At 40.2% G+C, this 26,754-nt stretch overlaps 1 protein-coding gene and 1 pseudogene across 1 annotated transcript in view; both read left to right on the forward strand.

Moving 5' to 3' along the window:
- The window catches only part of LOC124774931 (E3 ubiquitin-protein ligase Su(dx)), a 141,089-nt gene extending 115,427 nt beyond the window's left edge, over nt 1-25,662 (forward strand). The window contains 2 exon segments of the mRNA XM_047249619.1: nt 11,161-11,257; nt 19,954-25,662. Of these exon segments, the coding sequence (XP_047105575.1) occupies nt 11,161-11,257; nt 19,954-20,126 (270 nt within the window). The 3' untranslated portion in view covers nt 20,127-25,662.
- Nucleotides 3,240-3,356, forward strand: LOC124778678 (annotated as a pseudogene).
- Nucleotides 25,663-26,754: the final 1,092 nt, after the last annotated feature.

Here is a 26,754-nt window from a genome sequence, read left to right on the forward strand (position 1 = left end):
CGAACTTGGAATTCCTGCTTTACAGGAGCAGTCGACTTAACCTCTTTGGCTATCCAGGCATGTCTCATGGCCAGATCCAAGTCTCCATACATCGTTGTAACTGCCTCACAGTCTGTACCTGTGTTCACATTATGTAGTTCCCATACAGGGAAGGACATTTTAATTTAAAGTCTCTATCCAGTATTGATGGGTAAAGATGATATTGCAGTGCCTGTGTTATTAAGAAGAATGTTGCAGTGATCCTTTGGACATGTGCATATGCAAAGAAACAGGCATTGTGGGGACTACAGCCATTATCAAATGCGTGAAATGTATTCACAGTTGCGAATACAATCATTCATCAGCTGCATGAGGAATGATGACAGTGAAAATTTGTGCCCGACCAGGACTCAAACCTAGATTTCTCGCTTTACACAAGCAGTCTTCTTAACTGCTTTTGCTAGTGATGCACATCCGTGGACAGACCTAAACCCCCATATATCATTGTTCCTGCATCACAGCCTGTACTCATACACACATTATGTACCACCATACAAAGGAGGAAACTTTCAATTAAAGTTGCTGCCCAGTAGCGCCAGATAAATACAATATTCCAGTGCGTGTGTTGTTAAGAAGAACAACGCAATGTTCCCGTTGGACATGCATGCATGCAGCTGCAAATACATTTCACGAATTTCATAATGGCTGTAGTTGCTGCAGTGCCCATTCCTTTGGACATGCATGAATGTCCAAAGGAACATTACATCATTCTTCTTAACAGTACTAGGCAGTGACTTTCAATTAAAATGTCTTCCCCTGGGCGGGGATTATGTAATGTATGTATGATTACAGTTTGTGATGCAGGAACGATAGCTTATGGAAATTTAGGTCTGGCCATGAGTCGTGCAAGGATAGCCAAAGAGGTTAGGTCAACCGCTCATGTAAGGAAGGAAATCTGGGTTCCAGCCAAGTTTTCATTGTTGTCATTCCATTATACAGGTGATGGTTGTTAGTATTTGCAAATGTGAATACATTTCATGTGCAATGGAGTAACACTAAGGGAGGGATGGGAAGGATTTTCAGTAACATGTTCCTCATTTCTGGATACAACGATGAATAGTCAAAACTTAGCTTGAACATAATATATTTATATTTGGGGCTGAAGTTAAATGGATAAAATTAAAGAGTATTATTCAACTAGTCAACAGTTCATATACTCAGTTTGTCTCTGAAGCTCCAGTTGATTGCTAAAAGCCACTTAGCCTCACAAAATACAGTAATCTGTTTGCCAGCAACAATCGGAATCAGACAAGGAGAATGGTTGGTTACTAACTGCCGTGAACAGCTGTACCTTGTTCTTCAGGGAGTCAGTCCAGTAAGGTCAGCTCAGTGTCATCATTAGAGACTTATGCTCAAGGAATCTACTATCTACCTGTCAGTAGGCCCCAGTTTGACTGAGGTTCTATGTTGGCAAGTGTTATCCATTCTGAATCAATTTTCACTTGCATTCAGGTCTTGAATTGATATGAAGCAGACTACATAGCGTAATGTCAAACACCATATCATCCTCCATCAATCTGCACTCCTATAAGGTACCTCTAGCTGAATGACAGGTAATTCAGGTGGAAGTAAAGGTAGTATTAAATGACATCATTTAGCTGTTTGAGTATCCTTGCTAATCTCATGTTACCCTCATGAGAAAGAAATGTGGTACATGTTGTGTACATGTTGTTTCTGTACCACTTCCCAGTGGCTGAACACAACCACCTAAAAGCATGTGTATACTTGCCCCAAATTTATTTCACCTGGGCTGCTGGATATGAGTGACGTATTTCTCCACTGTGGATATACAGACTGGCTACTGAGAGACTGATGTTCACTCAAGGGCGAAAAGTCTCTTTCCATAAACCCTAAAGGTCTCTGAGTTTGAAGTTATGCCATTTGATCTGTGCAATGCCTCAGCTACCTTTGCATGCATGATAGATAACTTGAGCAGCAATCTGTAGTGGGGCAGGGAAAGGAGGGGGGATAGGAGAGTATGGGTGGGAGAGTGAAGAGGGCTATCTGTCAGAGTATGCAGAGACTAGATGATGGCAGGACAAGGCTGCCAGGCACAGCATTGTTGGCTGTAGGGGGAAGGAGTGGGAAAGGAAAGGAAAGGAGCAGGGAAGGTGAAAAGATCAGTGGGTGCAGTGGCAGAAAGTGAGAATGAGGAGGGATGAATTGGGAGGAGGTTATAGGACAGAGTGGGCGGAAACTGTTGCAGGGTGTATACGACCCAGAACAACCGGGAGATCCGGGAAAAACCCGGGAATTTTTTCATCCGGGAGAAAACCGGGAAAATCCCGGGAGTTGTTTAGAATTCCGGAAATTTTTCTTTGTTTTAGTTTTCAGTTAAATTTTTGTGATTTTGACTGGTAAGAACCAATATTCTAACAAAGGACATTACTGCATCTCGCTACTGCAGAATAATGGTGCAGCCACAAAACATGAACGAGAGAAAAAAAAATAAAAAAATAAAAAAGGAAATGAGACGTATACAACAAAACAATGCTCATACAAGCGTCTACCAACAGCAAAGTCTATCAAACGCTTTAGGAAGACTATGCAATTCTTTATAACAACAAATTGCCTCCGATAAGCGTGACGTGATAACTGTTTAAATTAGATTCGTTTGAGCAGTTGCAGGCGGGATCTTGCGCATTCGCAGTTGAGTCGCGTATGAGTAGTACCTTCTCCCGCTTCTGGTTACAGAAGTGTGGCTGGGCGCCACTTCTTAATATTGCCCCGATTCGAAAATATAGTAAATCAGGGGCTGATACATAGAGCAGTCTGAGTTGTTGTGGGGAAGTGGGTCGTCGTGACGTGACCTGTGTTCACGTTCAGTGATTTTGTTGTTTCCTCTTCGTTTATTGCTCTCACGCTAAACAATAACAAAACGGATTTTTGTGGCAGTGAGCTATCAAATTAATTAAAATAGTTCACATAATTACGGAAGGCTAAAATATGTTTTTAGTTTCAGATTTTATTTCCACCTTTCTGACAGTCAAGCATTAATCGTCTTACAGAACAATGAAGTTATTTTTGCTGGTTTTTATTCATCTTTTCTGCCGAGACAGTCAATTTTTTTGAAACGAAGTGTTTGATTTCACACTATTGGCTAGTTTCAACTTTTCGCTGCATTTGAAGTGCACGTATGGCATTATGCCATATTGAACCAAACATGAGATAATATAGTGCTGGTACTTCAAGAAAATTTGGGCAACGGCCTTGCCGCAGTGGATACACCGGTTCCCTTGCGATCACCGAAGTTAAGCGCTGTTGGGCGTGGCCGGCACTTGGATGGGTGACCATCCGGCCGCCATGTGCTGTTGCCATTTTTCGGGGTGCACTCAGCCTCGTGATGCCAATTGAGGAGCTACTTGACCGAATAGTAGCGGCTCCGGTCAAAGAAAACCATCATAACGACCGTGAGAGCGGTGTGCTGACCACACGCAACTCCTATCCGCATCCTCACCTGAGGATGACACGGCAGTCGGATGGTCCCGATGGGCCACTTGTGGCCTGAAGACGGAGTGCTTACTCCAAGAAAATTTACATACGATTGTGCATTTGAAGCCGAATTATGCATTTTAGTATGGTTCATGAAATTCCGACGCTTTTGAAGTATCCTCTTTTGTCCTTTTATGACACAATATAAGATCTTTTAATGTTTTACACGTACGAACATAAGGGCTTTCTGCGTCATCGTAGCTGCGCAAGCGCGATGACGCCTATTATCCGGCGCTCTGTTGCAACTGCTGAACCGAGTCTATGTCTAACACGTCGCGGGAAAATATTGCGAATGGTGTTCTGAAAAGCGCTACATTCAAAGCAGATTTACTTATACACAAGATGAACTATATGCGAGAATGTAAGATGAATTGCTTAAATCACAAAGCGTTTCACTCTCATTTAAAAGTCAACTCTTTCAAGATGACCATTTAGAAGAATTTAGAGTCCAGATGATCAGACATTTACGTCGTTATTAAAAATGTTACTGCTACATTTGTGTGATGTATCTTAAAGAGTAACACGCGCAAAAAAGATCAACATTATATGTGGAAACTTAGCTTCTCTTCCAGCTTATTAAGCTTCGAGACCAATATTGTATGTGAGTGCTATGTATGTTTATTTAAACCATTAACTTCCGTTATTTGTGTGTTCGCGATACTTAAGAGTGATATTGCTATTGGCTGATTACATCACGTGTCCTATGCTGTCATCAGCTCGTGAGATCACGCTTACAAAAGCGTATCGCAATCTCGATTTTAGTGCTTCGGGAAGTGCCATGCGGTGTTTGGTGGAATTCAAATTTATACCTTCGTAATACGAAAATATGCAGCGTACATGTTGCTGCACATCAAAGGTGTTTTCCCCCCTGAGATTCATTTTCGAAAGTGCTGGGAAATTCTACGTCGGTATATAAAACAATAAACATTCAAAGGATTGATGAGTTTTACAGTGCCGAGGAAGAGTATACTGTCACTTAACACAGAAAAAGTGTACTTTCGCCCGGGAGAAAGTGTATTTTTAACTGGGAAATCCGAGAAAAATCCTGGAATTTTTTTTCCTTGTCCACGTATACACCCTGTGTTGGGTGGAGGGTGTGGGGACAAGAGTTTATCGTAGGTTGCAGCCAGGATAGTTTCGGGAGTGGAGAATGTGCTGTAAGAATAATTCCCATCCACACAGTTCAGAAAATCAGGTGATAAAGTGGATAATCCAGAGGGCCTGGCTTATGAAGCAGACCTGGAAATAAAGGATGTTATGTTCCCAGGTGGACAGCTGTGCAATGATTGCAGTAGAGCTGGTGTATGACCACAGGTGGGCCAACCTCTGATTGGGTAGGATAAGCCTGTGAAAGTGCTGGACGAGGAAGTGCGGGGTGTGTGGATTGGGCTGGTCTTCCACTTGGGTCTTTCACAGGAGTATAATTTCTGTGGCAAGAGGTTGGGATTGGGAGTGTCGTAGGGATGGGCTAGGATGTTGTGGAGCATGGGTGGGTGATGGAACATCAGTTTAGGATGGGTGGGAAGGTTCTAGAGTAGGATGTACCTCATATCAGAACATGATGATAGATAATCAAAGCCATGATTATGGATGTGGTTCAATTGTTCCAGTCTGGGTTGGTATTGGGTGTTGAAGGGGGGTGCTCCTTTGTAACTGGTCTGGGGATGGTGAGGATTGGGGTGTTGTGTGGATATGGTGTGGGAAATCTGTTTTGCAGACTAAGTCTGGTAAGACCATAGAAGACCTTAGGCATGAGGGATGTTGGTGTATAAGGAAGTGGCATCAACAGCAATGAGTTGGAATCAAGGTGGGGGAATGGCCCTCGTACTACAGTAAAATGTCTAAAAAAACTGCACTGTACAAGATATATTTGGCAAGACACATTCACACACCTGCAATTCATTGCCCATGGCCTCTTTTCTATCGAGCATGCACTGCAGTTCTGGGTAAATCGTGAAAATCGGCCTGTTCATGCTACACACAAAGGGACCCAGCCTGCAAACAGATCTGAGATATTTGATACAATGGACAGGGCCTGCACATTAGTAGAAAGCAATGAGCCTGAGATGGCAAGTCAGATCCATCTAAAATACTTGCAGAACTGTCCTGAAGTTCCGACCGTCGCAGAAATCTCCTTGTGTGTGGCTAGCTATTGGCATGCTTATAACAGCTGATCGTTTATACACTGAAGAGCCAAAGAAACTGGTACACCTGCCTAATATCGTGTTGGGCCCCAGTGAGCACACACAAGTGCTGCAACACAATGTGGCATGGACTCGACTAATGTCTGAAGTAGTGCTGGATGGAATTGAAGCCTGCAGGGCTGTGCACAGATCTGTAAGAGTACAAGGGGGTGGAAATCTTTTCTGGACAGTTCTTTGCAAGACATCCCAGATATGCTCAGTAGTGTTCATGTCTGGGGAGTTTCGTGCCCGGCAGAAGTGTTTAAAGTCAGAAGAGTGTTCCTGGAACCACTCTGTAGCAATTATGGGTGTGTGCGGTGTTGCATTCTCCTGCTGGAATCGCCCAAGTATGTCGGAATGCACAAGGACATGAATGGATGCAGGTGATCAGACAGGATGCTTACATAGCGTCACCTGTCAGTCATATACAGACATTTCAAGAGTCTCATATTACTCCAACTGCACGTGCCCCACACCATTACAGAGCCTCCACCAGCTTGAAAAGTCCCCAGCTGACATGCAGGGTCCATAGATTCATGAGGTTTTTTTTCCATACCCGTACACGTCTATCCGCTTGATAAAATTTGGAATGAGACTCATCTGACCAGGCAACATGTTTTCAGCCATCAACAGTCCAATGTCTATGTTGACAAGCTCCGGTGAGGCATAAAGCTTTGTGTCATGTGGTCATCAAGGGTACACGAGTGGGCCTACAGTTCCGAAAACCCATATCAATGTTGTTTCATTGAACTGACACTTGTTGATGGCCCAGCATTGAAATCTGCAGCAATTTGTGGAAGAGTTGCACTTCTGTCATGTTGAACAATTCTCTTCAGTTGTCGTTCGTCCCTTTCTTGAGATCTTTTTCTGGCCGCAGTGATGTTGAAGATTTCATGTTTTACTGGATTCCTAATATTCACAGTACACTCGTGAAATGGTTCTAAGGGAAATCCCCACTTCATCGCTACCTCGAAGATGCTGTGTCCCATAGCTTGTGCACCAACAACAACACCATGTTCAAACCCATTTAAATCTTGATAACGTGCCATTGTAGCAGCAGTAACCGATCTAACAACTGCACCCAAACACTTGGTGTCTTATACAGGCGTTGCCAAGCGCAGTGCCATATTCTGCCTGTTTACATATCTCTGTATTTCAATAGACATGCCTATATCAGTTTCTTTGGCACTTCAGTGTATATGAAACCTCTGATGAACAATTGCTGGCACAGTCAGTAACAAATTGGTATTGAACATTGTGTCAGTTTTAGTATTTTTCAACATGTACATCAGTTAATACAGGAATCAGTTGTAGTCACTGGATACAGATTAATCACTCTACCTTAGGGGAATACAATGCCCATATTGTAAACTATTTTTTTAAAATTAGGGAAATGGCAGCAAGAGAGGGGAAGAAAACCAATGTGCACTCCGTGTGCATACCGGGGGGAGTCATTCCAGATGTGGAAAGGGTCCTTCCGGATGCCATGAAGGGTACAGGGTGCACCCATCTGCAGGTGGTCGCTCATGTCGGCACCAATGATGTGTGTCGCTATGGATCGGAGGGAATCCTCTCTGGCTTCCTGCGGCTATCTGATTTGGTGAAGACTGCCAGTCTCGCTAGCGGGATGAAAGCAGAGCTCACCATCTGCAGCATCGTCGACAGGACTGACTGCGGACCTTTGGTACAGAGCCGAGTTGAGGGTCTGAATCAGAGGCTGAGACGGTTCTGCGACCGTGTGGGCTGCAGATTCCACGACTTGCGCCATAGGGTGGTGGGGTTTCGGGTTCCGCTGGATAGATCAGGAGTCCACTACACGCAACAAGCGGCTACACGGGTAGCAGGGGTTGTGTGGCGTGGGCTGGGCGGTTTTTTAGGTTAGATGGCCTTGGGCAAGTACAGAAAGGGCAACAGCCTCAACGGGTGCGGGGCAAAGTCAGGACATGCGGGGACCAAGCAGCAATCGGTATTGTAATTGTCAACTGTCGAAGCTGCGTTGGTAAAGTACCGGAACTTCAAGCGCTGATAGAAAGCACCGAAGCTGAAATCGTTATAGGTACAGAAAGCTGGCTTAAGCCAGAGATAAATTCTGCCGAAATTTTTACAAAGGTACAGACGGTGTTTAGAAAGGATAGATTGCATGCAACCGGTGGTGGAGTGTTCGTCGCTGTTAGTAGTAGTTTGTCCTGTAGTGAAGTAGAAGTGGATAGTTCCTGTGAATTATTATGGGTGGAGGTTACACTAAACAACCGAACTAGGTTAATAATTGGCTCCTTTTACCGACCTCCCGACTCAGCAGCATTAGTGGCAGAACAACTGAGAGAAAATTTGGAATACATTTCACATAAATTTTCTCAGCATGTTATAGTATTAGGTAGAGATTTCAATTTACCAGATATAGACTGGGACACTCAGATGTTTAGGACGGGTGGTAGGGACAGAGCATCGAGTGACATTATACTGAGTGCACTATCCGAAAATTACCTCTAGCAATTAAACAGAGAACCGACTCGTGGAAATAACATCTTGGACCTACTGATAACAAACAGACCCGAACTTTTTGACTCTGTATGTACAGAACAGGGAATCAGTGATCATAAGGCCGTTGCAGCATCCCTGAATATGGAAGTTAATAGGAAAAAAAAAAAAAAAGGGAGGAAGGTTTATCTGTTTAGCAAGAGTAATGGAAGGCAGATTTCAGACTACCTAACAGATCAAAACGAAAATTTCTGTTCCGACACTGACAATGCTGAGTGTTTATGGAAAAAGTTCAAGGCAATCGTAAAATGCGTTTTAGACAGGTACGTGCCGAGTAAAACTGTGAGGGACGGGAAAAACCCACCGTGGTACAACAACAAAGTTAGGAAACTATTGCGAAAGCAAAGAGAGTTCCACTCCAAGTTTAAACGCAGCCAAAACCTCTCAGACAAACAGAAGCTAAACGATGTCAAAGTTACCGTAAGGAGGGCTATGCGTGAAGCGTTCATTGAATTCGAAAGTAAAATTCTATGTACCGACTTGACAGAAAATCTTAGGAAGTTCTGGTCTTACGTTAAATCAGTAAGTGGCTCGAAACAGCATATCCAGACACTACGGGATGATGATGGCATTGAAACAGAGGATGACTCGCGTAAAGCTGAAATACTAAACACCTTTTTCCAAAGCTGTTTCACAGAGGAAGACCGCACTGCAGTTCCTTCTCTAAATCCTCGCACAAACGAAAAAATGGCTGACATCGAAATAAGTGTCCAAGGAATAGAAAAGCAACTGGAATCACTCAATAGAGGAAAGTCCACTGGACCTGACGGGATACCAATTCGATTCTACACAGAGTACGCGAAAGAACTTGCCCCCCTTCTAACAGCCGTGTACCGCAAGTCTCTAGAGGAATGGAGGGTTCCAAATGATTGGAAAAGAGCGCAGATAGTCCCAGTCTTCAAGAAGGGTCGTCGAGCTGATGCGCAAAACTATAGACCTATATCTCTGACGTCGATCTCTTGTAGAATTTTAGAACACATTTTTTGCTCGCGTATCATGTCATTTCTGGAAACCCAGAATCTACTATGTAGGAATCAACATGGATTCCGGAAACAGCGATCGTGTGAGACCCAACTCGCCTTATTTGTTCATGAGACCCTGAAAATATTAGATACAGGCTCCCAGGTAGATGCTATTTTTCTTGACTTCCGGAAGGCGTTCGATACAGTTCTGCACTGTCGCCTGATAAACAAAGTAAGAGCCTACGGAATATCAGACCAGCTGTGTGGCTGGATTGAAGAGTTTTTAGCAAACAGAACACAGCATGTTGTTATCAATGGAGAGACGTCTACAGACGTTAAAGTAACCTCTGGCGTGCCACAGGGGAGTGTTATGGGACCATTGCTTTTCACAATATATATAAATGACTTAGTAGATAGTGTCGGAAGTTCCATGCGGCTTTTCGCGGATGATGCTGTAGTATACAGAGAAGTTGCAGCATTAGAAAATTGTAGCGAAATGAAGGAAGATCTGCAGCGGATAGGCACTTGGTGCAGGGAGTGGCAACTGACCCTTAACATAGACAAATGTAATGTATTGCGAATACATAGAAAGAAGGATCCTTTATTGTATGATTATATGATAGCGGAACAAACACTGGTAGCAGTTACTTCTGTAAAATATCTGGGAGTATGCGTGCGGAACGATTTGAAGTGGAATGATCATATAAAATTAATTGTTGGTAAGGCGGGTACCAGGTTGAGATTCATTGGGAGAGTGCTTAGAAAATGTAGTCCATCAACAAAGGAGGTGGCTTACAAAACACTCGTTCGACCCATACTTGAGTATTGCTCATCAGTGTGGGATCCGTACCAGATTGGTCTGACGGAGGAGATAGAGAAGATCCAAAGAAGAGCGGCGCGTTTCGTCACAGGGTTATTTGGTAACCGTGATAGCGTTACGGAGATGTTTAATAAACTCAAGTGGCAGACTCTGCAAGAGAGGCGCTCTGCATCGCGGTGTAGCTTGCTCGCCATGTTTCGAGAGGGTGCGTTTCTGGATGAGGTATCGAATATATTGCTTCCCCCTACTTATACCTCCCGAGGAGATCACAAATGTAAAATTAGAGAGATTAGAGCGCGCACGGAGGCTTTCAGACAGTCATTCTTCCCGCGAACCATACGCGACTGGAACAGGAAAGGGAGGTAATGACAGTGGCACGTAAAGTGCTCTCCGCCACACACCGTTGGGTGGCTTGCGGAGTATCAATGTAGATGTAGATGTAGATCTGTTGCCTCTGGTCATACAAATGGTATTATAACCAATTTTATCTTGTGATTTTACTAAATGGCTTAAGGCAGATGCTGGGATGGTTCGTTTGAAAGGGAATGACAGATTTCCTCCCCATCTTTATTGATCTCACTGTCAATGTGATGTTAAACTCAAATCTGTCTTTCTTTCTTTCTTTCTTTCTTCTTCAGTTTCAATGTCTCAGCAATTCACCTCCAAATGATTTGATTTGTTGCATAATATCTCTGACAAGTTATTATGTAATTATGACTTGCTGGTTATGATACCACTTGTGTGATGCAAGGATAAAATATGGTTATTTTTAAAATTTGGTGGTATGAAGAGCTGAGAAAAGCAGGAATTTTATTATTCAGAAATTTATGTGGAATCATAGTCAGATTAAAGGATTGAGTTCTGATTAAAGATAGTGTTTCAAGTAATAACATGTTTCATCATAACTATACCAGTGACAGTTATTAACAGGAAAGAAGAACCGTACATATTCTTCTCTCATTGATGGGGTAATTAGAGCGTAACACTGTTTCTCTCTTTTGCTCTCCATCTCCTGGTAGGTGTTGTCAGTGATCAGAATATGACTGTCATGGAAGGCACACCCTTTTGTTCTTTTTCTGTAGTTGTTGTGCCATATTCCGATTTTAATTTTTCTATTCGTTTGCAGTTCGTCAGGACAACAGACAATGAGAAACGGGCAAGACTGCTTCAGTTTGTCACTGGTACCTGCAGAGTTCCTGTTGGAGGTTTTGCTGAACTCATGGGTAAGACTAATTTTATGTCTCTTGAACAGTAAACATTATATTTTGAAGATATCTGTTACCTTTTCCCTTTCATATGTTGTGCTACAGAGTAACATGAATAAAAAATCCCCATGATGATGTGTAATAATTAAGAAAACAGAAGAAAAAATGACAGTATTGATAGTGAATAAGTTATTGGATGTTTTAGTCTGTCTCACAGCTGAAATCTGTGCAACTCCTTGTTGAGTTTAAACATACATACTTAGTATTGTTTTATACTTAAGGCAGCTTTATTATGAATATAGAGTACAACAACGTAAGGAAAAGATAGCTTGCTCCTTGCCATAAAGATGACACATGAAGTTACTAAGAGGCACAATTAAGACACTTACACATTGGCTTTTGGCCCTAGCCTTTGTCATAAAAAGAAAACAAAAGGTACGTACATAAATACAAACATTCACTCATATAAGCAAGCACAACTCTCACACACAGGGCCGCCATCTACGGCATCTCGGAGGAGAATACAACAGTTGTGTAGAATGAAAGAACCAATCTGGAGGGGCCAGGGAAGGGGAAGGGATAGCATTGTCTGGACGGGGATAGAGGAGTGCACTATATGGTGGAGTGTGCAGGTACTAGACTGCCAACAGGTGCAGTGTTTTGAGGCTGTGGGGCAGGGAGGGGGTGAGGGGGTGTTGGAGCTAAAAAGGAGGAAGCCATTGGTAGAGGGCAGCCCCCACCCCTGCCCCCGCCCCCACCCCTGCACGTGCCCCCACTCCTGCCCCCACCCCCACCCCTGCCCCCGCACAGAAAATGCTAAATGAGAGCAGATCTTAAAGGTCCATACTCTCATACATAGTGTGTGATAAGCTGTGCACCTAAACTGAAGGTTTATAGGCCGAAATTTACTGTGGGAGAAGCCTTGGGAAATCATCCCGAATATCAGGATTGAACATGTCATTGAATCAAACAGTTGGCAGGATTCTTTTATTCGTTTAGTCATTTATATTTTTATTTATTTATTTTTTAAGTGCCATATCCTCTATTGCCAAAATTTAAGTGAAGACAGTGAGGCTATAGACGTGGAAAGTATTGAATGGTGGAAGATGAATATTTTTCCATGACTAATAATGGATTTGAGATCAGAAACATTTTCAATTATGATGGATCCAGGAACTTCTACAATTAATTTTCGCCAAAACCACGTGCAAATTCTGTCCAGAGGGAAAAAGTTGCTGAGGGAAAACAAATAATGGTGCAGTGGGTTAATAGTGACAGAAGTGAAAAGTTGCAGCAATTAATAGTGGGGTGATCTATAAACATAACATTATTGTGCGCCTATGATTTTACTAGCAATGCCTGGATGACTGCTGTTCAAATTTTCATAGAAATTTAGATTTTGAGAGAGATGCAGTAGGAAGAAAAATCATTCTTACTGTTGGTAGATGCCATGCATTCCCAAGTTTAGTGACATTTCTCGACAAACATTGATGTGTTTCTTCCTACTAACTGTGCAACTCAACTTCACAGTCTTTACACCTGGGAATAATTGATACTGTCAAAGCTGAATACAGAATGGCTATTGTGTGGAGGTCAGCTTCATCCTTCAGAAGAAAAGCTGTAATGAGAATGAATATTTTACAAGCTGTGCACATGTTTGTTGCTGCCTGGAATGCTATAACCCAGCAGACTGTGTTTGAACCCTATTGACTGTCGTCAGTACCAGTTTTTGTAAATGATGATTCTGCATAGGTTGTCATGGGTACTGACATGTCAGGACTGTGTTCTGATGATACCTTGTCATTTGCTCATCAGGTAGACATAAGAGACTATGTGGTGCTTATATAAAGAACCAAGCACAGCTGGTAGAAGAAAGAGGACACAAATGCACTTTGGTTTGCTGTGGCGGTTAGTTACTATTTTTCCTCATTCAATGTAAATGAGTTGGTTCATGGGTCCACACAAAAGAAAGAAAACTGCTACCTTTCAGAGTTGTTGTTGTTGTTGTCTTCAGTCCTGAGACTGGTTTGATGCAGCTCTCCATGCTACTCTATCCTGCGCAAGCCTCTTCATCTCCCAGTACCTACCACAACCTACATCCTTCTGAATCTGCTTAGTGTATTCGTCTCTTGGTCTCCCTCTACAATTTTTACCCTCCTTGTTGCCCTCCAGTACTAAATTGGTGATCCCTTGATGCCTCAGAACATGTCCTACGAACCGATCCCTTCTTCTAGTCAAGTTGTGTCACAAACTTCTCTTCTCCCCAATCCTATTCAATAATTCCTCATTAGTTATGTGATCTACCCATCTAATCTTCAGCATTCTTCTATAGCAACTCATTTCAAAAGCTTCTATTCTCTTCTTGTCCAAACTATTTATCGTCCATGTTTCACTTCCATACAAATACTTTCAGAAACGACTTCCTGACACTTAAATCTATACTCGATGTTAACAAATTTCTCTTCTTCAGAAACGCTTTCCTTGCCATTGCCAGCCTACATTTTATATCCTCTCTACTTCGACCATCATCAGTTATTTTGCTCCCCAAATAGCAAAACTCCTTGACTACTTTTAAGTGTCTCATTTCCTAATCTAATTCCCTCAGCATCACCTGACTTAATTCGACTACATTCTATTATCCTCGTTTTGCTTTTGTTGATGTTCATCTTGTTTACTCCTTCCAAGACACTATCCATTCCGTTCAACTGCTCTTCCAAGTCCTTTGCTATCTCTGACAGAATTATAATGTCATCGGCGAACCTCCAAGTTTTTATTTGTTCTCCATGGATTTTAATACCTACTCCAAATTTTTCTTTTGTTTCTTTCACTGCTTGCTCAATATACAGATTGAATAACATCGGGGATAGCCTACAACCCTGTCTCACTCCCTTCCCAACCACTGCTTCCCTTTCATGCCCCTTCATTCTTATAACTGCCAACTGGTTTCTGTACAAATTGTAAATAGCCTTTCGCTCCCTGTATTTTATCCGTGCCACCTTCAGAATTTGAAAGAGAGTATTCCAGTCAACATTGTCATAAGCTTTCTCTAAGTCTACAAATGCTAGAAACGTAGATTTGCCCTTCCTTAATCTAGCTTCTAAGATGAGTCGCAGGGTCAGTATTGCCTCACTTGTTCCAACATTCCTACGGAATCCAAACTGATCTTCCCCGAGGTCGGCTTCTACTAGTTTTTCCATTCTTCTGTAAAGAATTCACGTTAGTATTTTGCAGCTGTGACTTATTAAACTGATAGTTTGGTAATTTTCACATCTGTCAACACCTGCTTTCTTTTGGATTGGAATTATTATATTCTTCTTGAACTCTGAGGGTATTTCGCCTGTTTCATACATCTTGCTCACCCGATGGTAGAGTTTTGTCAGGACTGGCTCTCCCAAGGCCGTCAGTAGTTCCAATGGAATGTTGTCTTCTCCGGGGGCCTTGTTTCGACTCAGGTCTTTCAGTGCTCTGTCAAACTCTTCACGCAGTATCGTATCTCCCATTTCGTATTCATCTACATCCTCTTCCATTTCCATAATATTGTCCTCAAGTACATCGCCCTTGTATAGACCCTCTATATACTCCTTCCACCTTTCTGCTTTCCCTTCTTTGCTTAGAACTGGGTTTCCATCTGAGCTCTTGATGTTCATGCAAGTGGTTCTCTTATCTCCAAAGGTCTCTTTAATTTTCCTGTAGGCAGTATCTATCTTACCCCGAGTGAGATAAGCCTCTACATCCTTACATTTGTCATGTAGCCATCCCTGCTTAGCCATTTTGCACTTCCTGTCGATCTCATTTTTGAGACATTTGTATCACTTTTTGCCTGCTTCATTTACTGCATTTTTATATTTTCTCCATTCATCAATGAAATTCAATATTTCTTCTGTAACCCAAGGATTTCTACTAGCCCTTGTCTTTTTACCTACTTGATCCTCTGCTGCCTTCACTACTTCATCCCTCAAAGCTACCCATTCTACTTCTACTGTATTTCTTTCCCCCATTCCTGTCAGTTGTTCCTTTATGCTCTCCCTGAAACTCTGTACAACCTCTGGTTTTTTTTTTTTTTTTTTTTTTTCAGTTTATCCAGGTCCCATCTCCTTAAATTCCCACCTTTTTGCAGTTTCTTCAGTTTTAATCTACAGGTCATAACCAATAGATTGTGGTCGAAGTTATCCTTTGACAAAGATGAGCTAGAGAAGAATGCAACCCCACCCACCCACCCACACACCAACACACCAACACACACACACACACACACACACACACACACGCACGCACACACACACACACACACACACACACACACACACACACACACACACACACACACACACTCTTATATGATGCCAGCTGGACTAACAGTGACAATGCTATTTTCAGGCAACTGGAGTGGTTGTAGTGGGTGGGGTAGGTAGAGAGGTCGGAGGCAGGGCAAGGGGCTGGGTGTAGTGGCTAGTTCGGAGAGAGGCAGCCAGATTGCTGGCTATGAATGTGGGAGGGAGGAGTGGCAGGTCTAAGGGCTGGTACAATTGTAGCAACCTGTGGGAAGTGGTTCACACTAATGGCATGGGGTCATGAATTGGAAGGGGGTGACAGGACAGAGAAAGGAAGAACTGTCGGATGGAGGGTGCAGGGACAGTAGGTTGTAGGTTACCCTCTTCCTGGATGAAAGGCCACCATCAAACTGTCATCAAGAACAAAGTTGACCAACCGGTGTCTGAATGCTGCCCATAAATCGACACACCAGTTGGTGATTTTACTTATAATTTTAAAATAAATGGTTACATGTGTGGCATTAATATATTTATATTAGAATTTGCTGTGTCCACTTCATGTGCATTTGTGGTCAAAGTGTCCTACCTTTCACTAAAACGGGATTTTAGTACAATTAATTGTCAGCCTAAATATTCCAAACAGTGTTATTGTACACATGCTGCATTTTGAAATTATTTGCCAAGAAAAGTGCCAACATAAACAGAAACGTAAACTTAAAGTAAGTTAGCTTTCATTTGCATTTTGTGTCGGAAATAATCTGCATTCTGTAAATGCTTTCATCTAGTGTGCATAGCACAGAGTATTTCTCTATGTTCCTTGCTTCTCTCATGAATACCATACAATGCGCTATGTGCTACCCTGATCGGAAGAAAATAAGTGGGTGTTTCAGAACATAAAAACATAGGAGGACAAGAAGTTCAAAAGATAGTTGTGTAATACGTTGAGTCACTTTTCCAACTTTATATTCCGTAAAACTGGTTAATATATTTTGAGGAGGGAGAAAAAAATGAAAAGAAATAATAAACACACAATTTACATACAGGATCAAACACATTTCGTCAAAGTTCATAGGCACAAACACTGTTTTCTCCTAGTTCATAATAAAAGCCATTTTATTGAAAATGACATGCACCTCTCTAGTTGAGTAGTCAGCTCAGCTAACTGTCTTATAGGTAATCCATTGGTGACTGGGTGTTGTATCGCCTTCACTGTCATTCCCAACAACTCGCAGAAGCAGTGTCAGGCAACTGAATACCCCAGCCAAAAATGCCATGTAATCATTTCATTTCATTGAAAATAACAGTACATAAATCATGATCAGTGCACTTCAAATCCGCATACATGGTGAAGTTGACAGCCATCAAAATGTGGAACTTAAACCACTTGACCAATGCTGCTTTCCTCCTCCAGTTTATCAGCAGTGTTCGAAATCGCCATTTCTTCAGTTTCTCAAAAAGTGTTAAGTTGTGGGCCTGATATGTGTAAATCAAGTTTCCTTATATATGGATGTTCTACAAATCCACTTGATACAAAACATATGAATAATCTTGGCAGTTGACTTTTTTTTCCTCCAAAAACAGTAGCATAATGAGCTAAACCCTTTCACAAGAGATACTTCTGAGTAGCCCCTCCTAGTTTGTCAAAGCTCATTGAAATTGGGGCGACACCATTATCTGGCCTCTCCTTTGCAATTGAAATTTGGTAAAAGAAACAATTATAAACAGTAACGGTATGAAGAAAATGTAACACGTAAAATAAGAGGTAGGCAGCCACTCATCTATAGCAGACTGATACAGTGCATTTGGTTGGTTGCATGGTGCTGTGTCTGAATGTATGCATTTTACTAATAAAAGAGCAGGGGCTCAAAAGTTAGTGTGGATAGTGATCTATGTTGCGTGTGTGTTTGGTGCACACATCAGTCCACTATAGATGATGGTTTGCTTTTCCCTTATTTTATGTATTGCTCCATCCAGAAATTTTCATTATTGTTATAAGAAAATAAAACATAAAATTCCACTGAAGCCCCAAAGAAACTGGTATAGGCATGCATATTCAAATACAGAGATACATAAACAGGCAGAATATGGCACTGCACTTAGCAACACCTACATAAGACAACAAGTGTCTGGTGAAGTTGTTAGATCACTTACTGCTGCTGCAATGGCAGGTTATCAAGGTTTGAGCGAGTTTAAATGTGGTGTTATAGTTCACACATAAGCGATGGGGCACAGAATCTCTAAGGTGGCAGTGAAGTGGTGTTTTCCCCGTACGACCATTTCAGAGTGTACCTTGAATATGAGGAATCCAGTAAAACCTCAAATCTCTGACATCACTGGCTGGAAAAAGATCCTGCAAGAATGGGACCAACAACTACTGAAGAGAATCGTTCAACATGACAGAAGTGAAACGCTTTCGCAAATTGCTGCAGATTTCAATGCTGGGCCATCAGCAAGTGTCACCGTGCTAACCCTTCAATGAAACATCACCTATATGGGCTTTTGGAGCTGAAGGCCCATTCGTGTACCCTTGATGATCGCATGACACAAAGCTTTTCATCTCACCTGGGTCAGTCAACACAAACATTGGACTGTTGATGACTGGGAACATGTTGCCTGGTCAGTGGAGTGTGGTTTCAAATTGTATTGAGCGGCTGAACGTGTACGGGTATGGAGACAACCTCATGAATCCATGGACCCTGCATGTCAGCAGGGGACTGTTCAAGCTGGTGGAGGCTCTCCACCAAAGAATAATATTATGTGAGAACAGACATCTGTCTGACACTGAATTACCAGCAGTGTATATTGCTAAGTAGTCTGAGATTATGCTCTGTGATTAACCACATTCACAGCATGAAGAACAGCCATCTCAATTTCCTCTTGAATTTTGCAACAAACCGACCCATTGCCTTGCAACATTTACAGTGAGATTCCCATACTCGTGAGTAACTCCCCCTGCCCCTTGTTCTATGCATCATCATGAAACACTTTCCCACCCCCATACCATTGTAAAACCTATTTCATCTAAGGAATAGCTACCTGCAAGACAATCCATGTTATATGTCTGTTGTCTCCCAGTCAATGTACAGTGTTTTATGTTCATGTGATGGCCACTACACTTAAAATGAGGAGTAACTTGTATACAGAGTAGGTAGTGAAACAACATTGTGCTCATTGGGGCATACTCTGCAGCACAGCACCCTGATCTTTTCTGCTTGCTTGTCTATAATTTGCATACTTTCTGTCAACAATGGTATTATACCAGAACCTTTCACTTGATAACTTGCTATACAGCATATTCTCGTTTATGTCCATATGACACCAATGTATATGTATTTATTATATTGTTATTTGCAAGCCTTCTATATTCCTGCTCTTGTGAACTTAGTAACTCTTAAAATTGCAATGATGGAATAGGGTGCAAGCTAAAGACCTAATAAAGATACGTAACAAATAAATTTCACTTGGGAGAAAAATATGAAGTGACAAATAAAACTAAGGAAGAGCTTAGGATACCACAAACACAAGACACTATAGGAAAAAAGAAATTAAACAGAAAATGGGAGACAGGAGAAGTAGGCAGACAAAATGGTGACCAGTTAGAACAATTTGTTGTTGTGGATTGAAAATAGCACATAGTAAGATAGTGCTCACTACACTTCTAACATCTCAGGATTTCAAATAATGTTGTTAACACCAGGATTTCAAATAATGTCGTTAACACTGCCATGTTTGTTTCCTTGTCATCCTGTGGTTGCATCTTCCTTCACATGGGGCTATAATTGAATCTCCTTATTAATCCCACAGTATCTCATTTCCTACCAGATATCAGATTTTCTTGTAACTTTCTGTTAATGCTCGCAGCTTTCTCCGCCCAATAAGTAACACATTTTTTCACTGTGTATTTAATTTTAGAGTGAGCAATTGTTAGAACTCCACATAGCTAAATGGTTAGTGTTGTTGCCTTCAATGAGGAACTGTCTGGGTTCGATTCCTGTTATTTCCTCAGATTTTTTTTCTGAGGTTGGGAGGTCTGTAAAGGACTCCTCCATGCCACATGAGACCAGATGAGGAGCTGCTTGAATAAAGAAGCAAAACCATCATCAGGACTCATCTACTGGCAGTAACAACTGGAAAGATTGTTGACATGCTGGTCATATGTCCCACAGTCATAGATTTCTCCTTATACTCCCTTGTAGGCAATAGTCACCCAGTTGGAACAGTACTAAGGCCTATCCTTGAGTGGTGTTTTTGTTTAGATTTATGGGTACTATGTTGGCACTTGATCTTCTTAGCCACCTATAGAATAGCCACTTGTAGAATAGTATTAATAAAATGAAAATAGCTTTTATGGCTAGATTCACTTACTTTTTTGTCTCTTTTTGTTTATATTAACATTTTGTTGTTGTATCAGTTTACATTATCAGTTTAAATTATGTTTTGCAGGGAGTAATGGTCCACAGAGATTCTGTATTGAAAAGGTAGGCAAGGAAACATGGCTGCCAAGATCTCACACTTGCTTTAATCGACTTGATCTCCCGCCATATAAGAGTTATGATCAACTTGTTGAAAAGCTGAATTACGCTATTGAAGAAACTGAAGGTTTTGGACAGGAATAGTAAAAGTGCCTACAGTGCTACAAAATGTCCAATTTAAACCCGGTACCAAAATAATTTTGATGATACATGCGTGCACAGTTGTGTTCATGCAATACTATCATGTTGTTGCATATTTTATGACTTTGTAATATTGTATAATGTATAATTAATTGTCCAGAGGTGTACAGAAAGTAAAATGTCAAATGTTAAATATGTGGAGACTATAATTAAATCTTTTACATAAAAGTGTACCTGCTCTGTGTGTGTGTGTGTGTGTGTGTGTGTGTGTGTGTGTGTGTGTGTAAATAAGTGTGTAACTATTGATGATTGCTGTGTGTACAGATTGATATAATGTAAAATATTCCAGTGATGCATTTTAAGATGAAAGAACTGTTACTTGATTCTGTGATTATTGCACTGATATATATTAGCCAGATGTTGTAACATATTTTCATGTGTAGATAGTGATAAGGTTTCCCATATAAATATGAACATATGAAATATCTGTTGTACATTACTAAAAAATGAACATTTTAAATGATAAAAATTTGTGAATATTATTAATATCAGGTTAATAAAAAGTGCCTTTCAGTTTCGGCTGGTACTGAAAGCAGTCGTGTGTACTTTACATTTAGTGTATTATTTGCAGTGACTCCTTTGCACTTCATTCCTGTCACTTGCACAACTTTTGGAAATTTTTGTGTTAGGATAATTTTATAGGTAATGTTCACAGATTGATATTATTTGCAATAGAAAAGATATATTGAATGTATAGGATTTCATCTACTCACAGATTGTAAATTTAATTCCTTAATCATTGATTAGTACTGAGCATATATATATATATATATTCATAGCACACTACTGTTCATTGAGTTGGCTCAGGGTTGTATTGCCATTTTGGAAGAAGAAGGGAGGAGGGAGTGACTGTAGAATATTTTGAAATACAGCCCATTGAAGCTCATCTGCTGTAACCATATAGAAGAATATAACATGTATTTTATGCCAAGAGCTTGAAAAATAATGTTTGTCTCATATGTGAAAGGTCAGTGACTTGTAATCTTTAGCCTGATCCCTCAGAGGTGCAATTATAATTATTATTGTAACAACTTAAATATTTGTGTTAAAGTTTCAGACTAATTTGTTATCAAACAAAGTAATGAATTTTGAGTTGGTTGTATTACGTGGTTACATGGGTTTTGTTGACCAGTACTTCCTTCACAGCATGGGAAAGTGCAATTTGAGTCTTGGTGGGCGGCAGTGGAGGTGGGATCTTTATTCACATCATTCCAAATTTTCACTTGTGGTGCTATTTTATCAGAGTTCAACATCCAAATAATAGAAGTCATAATATATAGACATCCTCAGTTCTTTGACTTTTGAGTTCTGTAAATAATGGATTTTAGTGCTTAATGCTAGAAACTAAAAGGCAAGCAAATTGGTATGAAAGCAATATATGTTCTGTAATGATTATTAAGGATTTATATTGATTCAATGATAACATTTTTGCAACTTAGAATCAGATAAATTATTTTAATGATAGTGCTTCTTCATAGGATGTTGCACCCAATTTTGTGTCACTTTTATACTTTGATAGACAAGAAAATTGGAAGTAGTATGCCTGTGGTTTGTTTTTTCCCCCACAAGGCTATATATGAACATCCACACACATTACCATTTTTACATCATCTTAAAATTTTGACATTTGCCTGTACAACTTATTGAACATAATTTGAAAAATAGGAAACATCATTTCACATAATTACTCAGGAACAGTCTGATTTTACCAAGCCTTTTCGTCCTTGTTCACTGTTGTTGAGGAGTTCCTGAATATAATATTTCAGAAAGAAGACAGCGTAGCTTTGGTGTTCACTACTACACTTCTAAGTCTTTTTTTGTCTTGTGGGATTTTATTGTATCATCTATTCTTGGTGCAGTAAACTTCATTACAACAGCAATTAATATACGATCAGAAAGTATAACTTTCATGCACCTGAGTAGGCCTTCTTTTCAAAGAGGGTACCATGACTAGCATAGCTTTTTCTGCATCACATAACACTCCATAAGGTCACAGCAAATGTTTTTTAAGTTTTCTTTAGGTTGAGCCTATATTTTGAATACCCATTTTACATAAACTTTTAAGTCACACTTCCTCCACCAGTCGTCCATAAGGATCAAACTTCATCCCACCGAGCAAGATAGCTCAGTAGTTAGTATACTGGAATCGCATTTGGGAGGATGGTGATTCAAATATCTGCGTCTGGCCATCGTGCTTTAGGTTTTCCGTAATTTCCCTAAATCGCTTAAAGCAAGTGCCAGGATGGTACCTTTAGTAGGTAATGGCTGATTTCCTTCCCCATCCTACCTTAACCCGAGCTTGTGCTCAGTCTCTAATGACCGCACTGTTGATGGGATGTTAAAACACTAATCTCCTCCTCCTCCTCCTCCTCCTCCTCCTCCTACCTTCACCCAACATTATTGGCAGGCTATGCAATGTCAAAACTCACTGAACTTAGTGGACATCTGATCTGGTGTGTATTATTAACAAGCTCTCTTTGTAGCCTACGATTAATTTCATCATCATCTGTACAATTTAGAATTGCGCTTGTGATTTCTCTCCAGTTACACGATGTGTGACTACACATCATCTGTTCGTACTTTATTCTCTTGTAAGACATTGTTTCAGCTATTATTACCTTTGTGATGGTAGGACTTTCAATTATAATTTGCCTTTTTTGAATTCACGTACAAATTTTATGACAGGACAATATGTCAATGTCGGTATTTTGTATAATGATATAATGGTGTCATTTGTGAAATGGCAAAGCATTTAGCTCCTAAGTAGGGTTCAAGTAAATTTAAATAGAAGTGCAAAATTCAAAACCTACATATTTCTTCATTATTTCAAGAGAAGAAAAATTGGATGTAATCATTTTTTGCTTAGCTTAACACATTCTCAATGTATGCAAAAAGTATATTAAAACATCAAATCTATGAATGATTTACACAGTGAAAATAGAAAATGATGCATCAGAAATTCTGGCCATACATCTTTAAGTACAAGGTTCTGTTCTGGAGACCTTGTTGCCTTACATCTGACTAACTGGATTTCTGGAACGGTTGTTGCATGTAAATATACAATTTAGTCACCCTGTTTGAGGCTGTCTTCACAGTGCATCCAGCCTTAACAATTAGTATGTGTGTGCGGGGGAGGGGGGGGGGGGGGATTTGGTTGGTTTTTCTTCTTTCCTTTAGAAAGGATTCAGTTGCCTCTTTAAAGGGTAATTGAGAAAGAGAAGATAAATGGGTTCTTCATTGCAAAATTAGGTAGTGTAGTAAATTTTTTGGCAATTTATAAAGTTCACTTGCCCAGATTAACATTATGTATCTGTGGTTACATTATTTCAGAGTTTGGGTTTGTTCTATGTACGATTTTTATCTGCTTTATTCAGTTTTGATTTATTGTGTGTATTATGAGTAAATAAAAAGTAAATAATGTTATCATTGAATACCAAGCCTTGACCCTACCAACTTCATGAAGAAGGAAATTTAGATCTTTTGATGTTTGAGCTGAATCTATTTTGTAAGTCATCTTTTTAGTTTATCATTTATACATACTCTTCAAGTTAATGATAAAGTAGAAAAAGAGAGTATTTACCACTGCATGACCGTACAGAGAGACTTTTTTGAAGATTTAAACACACAAGAAATATTTTGTTTGTATATTTTTTTCTCCACAGTTTACCCATTTATCGTCATATTTCCTCAAGTATTGTAAACATTTATATACCACATTTCTAGCAGAATGAAGAAGACAGAGAAACTGTGTATTAATATGAGTGTGCCCTTTCTGAACTTTTGGTATACACTATTTTAAGTGTAGATTTCTCCATTGCTGATCAAGTTGATGTTGAAGAGCTGTTAAACTGTTCTGTGAAGGAATAATTTTTGGACAGCGATAAATAATTGGTGTACATGAAGCCAGTAATTCCTCTTTGATAACCACCACACATTCTTCACCAGTTATTTTGCCCCTTATTTCTAAGCCCAGAAGGCTAATGTATCTCTTCACACTCTGGGCTTTTGGAACTATGTACTAGTATTCTTAGTGGTGCATTTGAAACAAGCTTGTTTCTATCTAAGCTTGTGCATAGTCTGACGTTCATGCAACCCCCCCTCCACCCCCGTTCCCCACATTCCAAATTAGTCTATAAAAATAATTACAGGATTATGTCTGTCCCAGTGTATCTTCTGAAGATGCAAGACAATAAATCAAATCATTTATGTGTTATTCTGTTGAATTCCCTTAATGTGTACTGCCCCATTGAAACTAACTTTCCAACATTTTCCCAGCTTTTAGTCACACAAGCAAAACATTTCAAAATAATCACTCCTCCATGACACTTAATCTTTAAAATCCACCCTATATTTCTAGGTACAGTTCTCATTATCTGTTTCAGCCCCATTACTGATCTTCCACCCTCTGCTATGCACTTCAATGATTTACGGAGTATGATGTAGATGTAAAAGTAGAGGAGATCTATGTGTGAAGGCATGCACAGAATTTATAATGTGTCTGATATTTTTAATGGGTGTGGATAGAGTGAAATTAAGAATGGATGACAGCTTTTCAGCATGGTTTCAAAGACCTCTGTGCTTGTTGCAGACTAACTTTTGTCATCAGTATGTCATAATCTCAAAATAATGTCATTGAAACTATGGTTTTGTATATAAATCCACAAAAAGTAGAATACACATAGTGCACTGTGACCAAACTTTAAAAACTTAGTGAACAGTGCTTTGGTAGCAACAATACAATTTACTTATTATTATAATGTAGGAAAGTAACACGTAATACTATGAGCACAGACAATGGAAGTCATAAAACAGTTTCCTTGTAAGCAGTCATAATCCAGCCATTCATGTTGTTCCTTTATCAGGACTTTGACAAACTGATTTGGTTGTGTGTCATTTGAGATTAAATTTATTGTGATTTTGAATATTGTGATTTATTTAGGAACTGTATCATAAAAAACATAGAGTTTGACTCTGAAAGTACTGACCTCCTTCAGTAACATGTTATTTATTGGAGAAACAGTTCGTAAAATGACAGAAGCCAATTGGATCCAGTGCAATTTTAGACTCCTAAAAGAAGTAAGATATGCTTGTCCATCTTCTCTCCTCCCCCCTTCTTTTGTTCTAATTAAGGATTTATTTGTATTTCAGATATGAAGTTCCTTTGTTATAGGTGTAGGGTAATGCAAGTCTTGTATGATTATTCAGAGGACTGTAGAAATCTATGATACAGGTTTAAAACATTGTTGTGCAAGCAACTAGTTATAGTTAATTTTGAAAATGGAAATTTAGACTGTAGCACATATGTTTTATGTCCAAGTACACTCTAACATTGTAATTATTATATTTCTGCTGTATATATTGCTCCATAATGAAGAATAATGAATCACCATTTGCAGGCGTGCTCATGTAATAAAGATTGTAATGAAATGTGTAAATATGATATCCAAAGATTTGCTTGATGTTATACGCTTATACTTAGTGCAGTTATCATCATTATTTTTGTGGAGATAAAAATATAATAATTTTCAAAAAATTGTTTTTTAATACTTTCAGAACCATAAAACACATAGTAACGCAATAGTCAGTAACTTACTTCTGGATGTTGCAGAGTTTGTGTGATCAGAAATTAACACACTCACATGTTAAACACAGAACTATATTTTTATTGTCTTACAGCATTTGGTTGTGTGGCATTGCCAGCACTTTCATGCATGAGCTTTGCTTTTGAAGTATTTTTCTTATTTCTGTGTGTTCAGTCTGCAAGTAAAATAACTATAGTGGAAACACAATAGCTGCCATAATTTGTTTTAACTGTCTGTTCTGAAGAATTATTTTAATCAATTATCTACACACATCAAAAAAAGTTTTGCATCAACCCAGTTCCCAGAACTCCTGAATATAGATGATGTGGATATTGTATCACAGACACAGTCCCTTTGACTGTTCAGAGATGTCACTAAACCCGCCCAAAGATGTAAATGACCATGCATGAGCAGTGCCTATTTGATGGAGGGGGTCCGACAGCCGATCAGTTCCTGTCATTCCATCAGGAAGCCGGTACATGGTACTTGTTGTCTGTAGTTCAAGCCTGCCTAGACGGTCAATATCATGGTTCGATCACATCCGCATTGTTACTTTGTGCCAGGAAGGGCTCCAAGGGAAGTATTCAGGTGTCTCGGAGTGAACCAAAGCGATATTGCTCGGACATGGAGGAGATACAGAGAGACAGAAACTGTCGATGACATGTCTTGCTCAGGCCGCCCAAGGGCTACTGCTGCAGTGGATGACTGCTACCTACAAATTATGACTCGGAGGAACCCTGACAGCAATGCCACCATGTTGAATAATGCTTTTCGTGCAGCCACAGGACATCATGTTACAAATCAAAATGTGCACAATAGGCTGCTTGATGCACAACTTCACTCCCGATGTCCATGGCGAGGTCAATCTTTGCAATCACGACACCATGCAGCGCAGTACAGATGGGCCCAACAACATGCCGAACAGATCGCTTTGGGTTGGCATCAAGTTCTCTTCATCGATGAGTGTCGCATGTGTGTTCAACCAGACA

This window comes from Schistocerca piceifrons, chromosome 2, assembly GCF_021461385.2.
Source record: "Schistocerca piceifrons isolate TAMUIC-IGC-003096 chromosome 2, iqSchPice1.1, whole genome shotgun sequence".
Taxonomy (NCBI): Eukaryota; Metazoa; Arthropoda; class Insecta; order Orthoptera; family Acrididae; genus Schistocerca; species Schistocerca piceifrons.